This window comes from Sinocyclocheilus rhinocerous, unplaced genomic scaffold (assembly GCF_001515625.1).
Source record: "Sinocyclocheilus rhinocerous isolate Xijiao unplaced genomic scaffold, SAMN03320098_v1.1 scaffold587, whole genome shotgun sequence".
NCBI lineage: Eukaryota > Metazoa > Chordata > Actinopteri > Cypriniformes > Cyprinidae > Sinocyclocheilus > Sinocyclocheilus rhinocerous.
Genome location: NW_015632478.1, coordinates 343,727 through 351,904, shown reverse-complemented (window position 1 = coordinate 351,904; position 8,178 = coordinate 343,727). Strand labels below are relative to the sequence as shown.

General features: G+C 40.0%; 1 protein-coding gene across 1 annotated transcript in view; it reads left to right on the top strand.

Moving 5' to 3' along the window:
• The window catches only part of LOC107742579 (activating molecule in BECN1-regulated autophagy protein 1-like), a 71,564-nt gene extending 68,221 nt beyond the window's left edge, over window positions 1-3,343 (top strand). The window contains exons 18-19 of the mRNA XM_016555618.1: window positions 1,450-1,458; window positions 2,127-3,343. Of these exons, the coding sequence (XP_016411104.1) occupies window positions 1,450-1,458; window positions 2,127-2,704 (587 nt within the window). The 3' untranslated portion in view covers window positions 2,705-3,343. The remainder of the gene's footprint in view (window positions 1-1,449; window positions 1,459-2,126) is intronic.
• Window positions 3,344-8,178: the final 4,835 nt, after the last annotated feature.

Sequence of the window (8,178 nt, the reverse complement as noted above, 5' to 3'; positions counted from 1 at the left end):
AAGAGAGCAGCTGTCATCTGTCATGAATGAAATGGCTTCACAGTCTTTTCAGCCACACAGTATCATTATTTCTGTATTACAAACATTCAAATCACATAAATGTTTATAGTTCAGATATAAACTGTGTGTACGATGTGTATGGTAGCGATTAAAATAGAGTAAATCACCTTTTGAAAGTTAATTTGACACTTCAAATGAAGATTATCGATTACATTGTTACGCCAGTAGGTGGCGAAAAGGGGCTGTTAAAATGTATTTGTCTTTGAATCATAAAAGAGATTCGTTCAAGAACGCTGATTCATCCTGTAATGAAACAAGTACATTTTGAGTGAGTCATTTAATCATTAATTCATAAATTGCTTGTGATTTTGTTTAGTTGTCTAATGTTTTTTCTTCAGAATCACGAGAGAACCACAACTTCCATTGGGGAAAAAAAAGAAAAGAAAAAAAAACTCAATTTATCCAGAATCATGCAGTTCTATTTTGCACACAAACAGCTCTTAAAGAGTCCAGTTTTTATGTAGCCTGTTGATTTTTGTTCATGGTATTCAGCTCCAATAAATGGTTTACAAAAAAGAGACTCAGGATAAATGTTTGATATCATTATTTAATCACATTGGAATCGAAACTGGGAATCGAAAAGAATCGGAATTGATCAAATTCAAACGATACCCAACCCGAGTCAGGATTAGGTTTAAAGCCACAGTTGTAAACTTGAACAACATTCTTATCAGCATAGAGTATAATTACCCTCTGACTATAGGGTTGGTTTATGGTTAGGTTATAATTTGGATTAGAACTACTATTAGTTTGACAGGGAGGATTTTCTAGGACAAAGAAAGGACATTCAAACAAAAGAGGTAGAACAATTGTGTTCATCTTGGTAACTAACATGTTAATGAGCTTCCACACTGGCAGTTTATTTCGGACCAGAGCACAGTTTGCATAAAAAACTGTTAATGTGAAAGCTGTCAAATGTACCTGGGAGCGCACCGTGGTACCAAACCCAAGATTACCTGTAGAAAGTGGTCTGAGTTTGGTTACAATAGAACTGTGAAGTGATTAGCTTGATATTGAAAGCAACTTAAACTCAGGTCCTCATTTGTTGAGGAAGTAAAGTAACATGTATTCGTTTTAGCTAATGACAGTGTCATTAGTTCATCGAAACACATGTAGGGGATCATGACAGTGGATGAAGAGTTATGCAAGCAAAAGTGAGCGTGCATCTTAATTGCTACAGAGTGAGTGCAATCAGAGCGGTAAATGAATGGCTTGCAGTCAGTTGTCTCCTCAAATGAGACAGTTTGTGAACAGCAGAAATCTACCTTCATGCGACGCACATAGACGCAAGTGTTGTTCACTGTACTACGCATAATGTCATATATCCATGTTGTGCTTTGCATATTTGTGATGATGTAAGATGGATGCAAATTCACCAGGGTTCGATAGAATCAAGTGGTCTGAAACCAGTCCTATCGCTTTTGGATTCGGAACGCAGCAAAGGTTCCTACTGTGAAAGCCCCTTTAGATTATGCATTATAGCACGTCACATGTTACTTTTGGAGCACACCATCCACTCACAATTCAAGAAACAAATGCAAATATTTTAACTATCAGTGTGTGGATTAAACCGTGAAGAAACAAACCAAAGCTTGAAAGGATTGTTGATGCTGATGCAAACATCTGAAACACACTCTCATATTCACACCAACTGAACTTGATCCAACGTGCCTAAACACTAGATGAGGATCAAAGAATCGAGTTTGCAGAAACAGTGGATGAATAATTTAGTCAGTTGTGGCGCTTTAATTGCACCGCACCTTCCTGTTAAATTAGGTCCATACAACATGTGTCCAGGCTGTAAACCTGCACTGTAATAGCTGTTTGAAAGCCATTTGATGTGTGTAAATCTCCACTGACTCTGCCAAGACACAAATCTCCCACTAACACCAAACATTTTGCTTTCAACACACCCTACAACTCTGTTTTGTAAGCTCTCTCAATTTCACTTTTTCTCCTAAAGGCCAACCAGCCTTATTACTTTGTTTATTGATCCCAGATAGCAAGTTGGACTGTTTACTCTGGTATTTCTTGAAGAACTCGATAGTTTTCCCTCTCTCTCTCAGGTCAGACTGAGTATGTTTCTCGTATCCGAAGACTAATGGCTGAAGGAGGGATGACAGCGGTTGTCCAGCGTGAGCAGAGCACCACAATGGCTTCCATGGGCAGCTTTGGCAACAACATCATCGTCAGCCACCGCATCCACCGTGGCTCCCAGACAGGAGCGGACACACAAAGCCGTAGTGGTTTGAGCCCCACCCCTGGGCCCTCTTCTAGAGCCCATGAGACTTTGGCTGGAGCTGCAGGTTCATACTCCCACGTCCTCACCAGCACTCTGGGGCTTCATGCGTGCATAGCTCAGGGCACCTCTACAGATATAGATCTAGCCCCCCTAGTAGAACAGGAAAGACTCCACACGTCCCTCCTTTCACAGGAGTTTTCACCTCTTTTCTCATCTGCTCCAGACACGAATGGACCTTCTGCTTCCATGGAAACAGACAATGTCATGGAGGGGGATGAGCTCCAAGACTTTGAATCCCTCTCTCCATCTTTACTTTCGTCCTCACCCTCTCTTTCTCCAGTGAGTAACAGTACCTACAGCAACAGCGACAGTAGTTACCACGGAGAAGAGTATGGACGGTGAAAGGGGCGGAGTTTGGAGAGGATTCATAATTTGAAACCAAATGAGACGAGAAAAGACCACACAACAGAAACTTCCTGAAATATTTGCACTTGACCCAAGTGTTCCTTTCGTCTCGCCATCAGCGATCATATTTCGCATCTGCTCTGACACAGTCTAGTAAATAATGAAAGGACAAAAAAGTAGTAGTTTCCTGCTCAGCTTAAACTCGCCAATGAATTTAGACCATTCCACACTGTACTTTAATCAGCCTTGCTGAAGTTTCAGGGGTCTCTGACTGCCTGTTGTCCATCATGATCAAAGTGTTCAAAACAGAGCCACGTACCGAAAAGGAGCAGAGACAGAAGCATCACTTTGCAGTCTTTAGTCTGTAGAGGAATATCAGTTCAACTAAACGCTTTGCTCCTCTACATCCACGTTCAAATGTAACATTTCAGATGCCATTAGAAGCTGCTGCTTTGAGCAGAAACGTAAAATCCCCTCAGACAATCCAGTAGTTACAAAGCCTAGTCACATTCTGCACGACTTGGTTATGTTACTGTTGGTTAGACAGTAACATAACCAAGAGTCATTGCTGTTGAAGGAAGGACTATTTTAGATGACGACTGGTGCATTTTAGTTCATGTTTTTTATGAAGTTGAAAAGACCACACCCTGTTTTTTTAGGCCGTTGGAAAGAACTCGCCCAAAAATGAATTTTCTGTCATCATTTACTCACCCTCATGGCTTTGCAAACCTGTATTACTTTCTTTTGCGAAACACAAAATAAAGAATTGAGAAATGCCTCGGTTTTGTTTTTTGTTTTTAAAACAATGGAAGTCAGTGGTCGCCAATGTATGTCAGAATGTAGTCAGTGGTCATATATATGTTTAATTGCCAAAATTCTTCAAACTATTTTCTTTTATGTTTCACAGAAGAAAGAAAGTCATACAAGTTTGGAACGACATGAGAGTGAGTAAATGATGAAAGCATTTCCATTTTTGGGTGAACTATCCTTTAAAGATGTGATGTCCGGCTACATCCTCATCATCAACTGTCTTCCATGTGGTCAAGTCAGACTCCTTTTCACAAAAACACCTCAATATTTATGCTTTGCCCTGAATGAAAATCAGAAAGACAGATTCTTAAAAAGGGTCTTCCCTTCCCTGCTTACAGTAAAATGCTTCTCAACACAAAGTGATAAACGTCAGAGCCTCAACAGGGAAGCAGTGAAGTCTGACAGGTGTGTGTATGTGAGAGAAACGCTATCCCAGTTCTGTCAGCTACTGTAGATTTTCAAAGTCTATTGAAAGTTAAGCAGGCACCTGACAGCAATTGTGTTGCATCCTTCCCTTTTATTTCTTATGTAGCACTCTGGTTCCTATCTGCTCTCTCAGAAAACAGTGAGGTGTGTGTGTTCAGAGAGCTTGTCCGCTGAACCTGCCTGAAGTCTGCCACTGGCCACTGTTATGCCTATTGAATTGTAGAATTTATAGCACATTTTGACTTCAGCTCGTCCACAAACCACTTAATAACCAATCACAATGTCTAATCTGCTTAAGTGTACCATATGTTGATATGTGACCTTAGTGAGTGTCTTCTTGATGGGTTTTTCAGTATCGAAATGCTGAAACACAAGAGTGCTACACTACTGCATAGGGAAGTCGGATATTTAGATGAATGTTTGTGGGTGAATGTTTATGTGAGTTTATTTTTTTTATTCACAGGCTTAATGCATTATGGTCTGCATTAATATGGAGAGGCTCTCTCTGCTTCTTTTGGCAAACCACTTTATCCTGAAAATGAATGTCTGGCGGTGTCTCCTGAATCAAGTCAGAGCACATCAAACTGCTGCTTTGGGAAACTCTGCTTTAGAGCTCAGCTCACTGGCCTGCTACAGTAAAAACATCATTTTAGTTCTACTCCTGAAGAAAAATTACAGCAGCAGCTCTTCTGATGGATTATGTACTTAACATTAAAAATTGTCTATTTTTGTCCTTTTTTTTTGTTTGTTTGTTTTTCTGTTTGTTTTTTTTAGAAAACCATGTTATTAATTTTTTTTTTTTTTTTAAGGAAAAAGCAATAATACATTGATCTGCATTCTGGAAAACACAGTCCTCTATGTGATTTAAATGGAATAAAATGATAACAGACATGCCGTGTTGTTTGTTTGTGTGTTGACAACGATGAGGATTAAAATACTCACCTGCTAATGTTTTCTTTCTAACTGTATTTTTATTATGGTCCTTTTTGTTGCAGATGACCAGGATGAGAGATGTCTCACATCCTGTTACAGTTTTGACTGATTTTGCTGCACCTATTGATTCTTTAAACTGAAGTCTCATGCAAATCTTATGAGAGGTCCAGATGTTATTATACACTGTACTTAATTTATTATATACTGTAAGTCTTTTCAGTTAGACGCTTAGCTACACGTTAGCCTTGTTGCTCTTGGGCTGACTTCAGATCAGTGCTGACTGCTTTAGGATTATGCTTCTCGCGTAAATAGATTATATTCAGATAATTCCAGAACTGTGAGTGAGACGAAGATGAGATGGTGTTCACTGTGCTAACGTTGAATCTAAGAGACCATTTGAATAAAAAGGCCTGTAAAAAAAATTATCTGTCAGTTAGTATTAAAATTTTCAAACCTGCCGAGCTTCTTCAGGCATGTGCTATTGGATTCTGAAGGTACAATGATGTAATTTGGGGTTGTTAATTGTTAATCTTCTCAGTGGAAATGGTTCGGAGATGTGGTGAATAGGAATGAGAAGTGTGAGCTCCAGCAAAAGCCACATACAGTAGGTATAGAAAAGAATCAGATTTTGTTGCTTTGCAGCCTGACATGAAGACGGGCACAGTTTTTGTTTTATCCAGCTGTATTTACTCAGTGCAACTTATAACAACCATGTAAAAGATATAACACCAACATGTCAGAAAACAAAAACAAAAAACTGAATCACGGAGTTGGAAAAAGGATCACCCCCTTGTGTCAGTATTTTGCTGAACCACCTTTTGCTTTAATTACAGCCTTTAGTCTGTTGGAATAGGTCTCTACTAACTTTGCACATCTAGACTTTGCCATATTTGCTCACTCTTCTTTGCAGAACTGCTCAAGTTCAGTTCAATTTGATGGTGAGTGTTTGTGGACTGCAGTCTTCAAGTCATTCCACAGATTTTCAGTGGGGTTTAAGTCTGGGCTCTGATTAGGCCATGCAAGGACATTCACCTTTTTCTCCTTCAACCACTGTGTGCTCAGTTTTGCTGTGTGCTTTGGGTCATTGTCATGTTGGAAGGTAAACCTTCTTCCCATTGACAACTTTCTGGCAGAGGGCAGCAGATTTTCCTCAAGATTATTTTTCCATACAAACCACATTTGTCGAGAATTTGTGATATTGCTGTCACACGCACACAATGACCACTCTTTGTCATAAATTCCTGCAGCTGCTTCAGAGTTGCTGTAGGCCTCTTGGTCGCCTCTCTGACCAGTTTCCTCCTGACTCTTTCATCCAGTTTAGAGCGACGTTCTGATCCAGGGAGGTTCTGTGTTGCCCAAATACTTTCCACTTCTTAATAATAGACTTCACTGTGCTTCTAGGCATTGATAAAGCCTTTGGAATGATTTTGTATCCATCTCCTGACTTGTGCCTGTCCACAACTTCATTTTTGACAGTGCCTTGCCACCCATAGTTGATTGTTTACTTCAGTTGCACTACCAAGGACTGAAATGCTCCAGGAAAGCTCTTTTCATGTTGAGCTAACCAAAATGATCACAGCTGAAAGTCAAATGGCTTTGTGTGCCATTGAGAAGGTTATTAGCTACATCTGATTGAGTTTACTTTCTGAGTAACTTTTAGGAGGGGGTGATCATTTTTCCAACACAGTCATTCTGTTTTTTTATTTTTTTCTGGCATGTTGGTGTTGGATGTTGGATGCCACTTGGAGTTGCACTGAGTAAATACAGCTGGATAAAACAACAACTTCAGTCCGTTTTCATTTCAGGCTGCAAAGCAACAAAATGTGATTATTTTAAGGGGTGGTCTATTCTATTCCCACTATATATCAGGGAAGCAGCATCAGGAAAGTCCTCACACTGATTAAATGGAATAAAAAATAAAAGTCTCTGTTCTTCGGACCAGACCTGTAATTAGGACCTCTCTCTGGTGCACACAGAGAGGTGACACCAGATGACATAACTGTTAAAAATATCAAATTCATGGCATAAAACACACACCCGGAAACACTTGCATAAATGAAAGCAACAGCCGATTGAGCTAATATGAGGCTGTAGAAGCAACATGCAAGAAGATATGTGAGAACTGTCTGTGCTTTAGGCTCCATTCAACTAAAACTGTGTGGTGGCTAATTGCTGGTGTAGATTCAAGACAGCAGAGGGCTCATTAAAAGAGAAAGACTCCTGAGAGGAAGGAGGGAGAAAGGGCTGTTTCTATACAGCATTCTGCTGCACAGTGCACACATACCACATGCTGTACACATGGCAAGAGTTCAAGATTTGGCAGGTTTGCATGAGGCAATAAGCCACTGTAACTACACCATTCTGGTGCCAAAACACATATTTCTCCATTGATGATAACCTTTTACAAGCAGCACTGTATTCAGACTAAATATATATCTATTTTATATTTTTTTATTTGTTGTATTTATAAGAAAAAGGTAAATTGCATGTTTTTTATTACATGGATGTATGGATAATACTGACCCCAAATATAGCCAAGATATTGCTATTGAAATAGCTTTCTTCAGGTATTGTAGACTTCCTTGATAGAAACACTTTGGCTGGCTAATCAGTGTCATCCTGACAGATATCGAGAGTTTTAATGCAGCTCAGAAACATCCATTCCTGCCATGCAAAATGACACCGATTGCTGTTCCCCCAGACTGAGCTATGACAGAATGTCCCTGAAGGGCTGGGAGCCGCCGCAGCGCTCACTTTTTATATTGAGAAAACGATTATACACTTTTCCCTTAAGGCTCTGAGAAATTCCACCTGTCTAGCAGGAAATTTGTTCGCCATTAGCCTAGTGTGTCTTATTTTCAACTTTGCTGACTCTGCATTTCTTGAGTCTTTCGTCTCAGATATCAGTATTGATGCTGTGAATGAGTAAAGAGGGCAGGGATTGCCACGAGGAAATCATAACTCACTGCATGTTAACCTGTGAGGTTGACAACAGCAGGCACTGCGTTTCAGACCATGAGTGAGCCCTCCCTATAAAGCTGATTTCAGTCATTTGGTGTAGAAACAAAGCACTGATACTGACATGATTACAGGCCTTGCTGAGCATTATCATCACCTACACTAACTCGGCTCTCGCTCTCCAGAACTGCTGTTGCATAAAGTGCTCCGCACAGGTGCTCTGAAAGAGCTGCATCGCAGTTTTGACAGTGCCTTGCCACCCATAGTTGATTGTTTACTTCAGTTGCACTACCAAGGACTGAAATGCTCCAGGAAAGCTCTTTTCATGTTGAGCTAACCAAAAT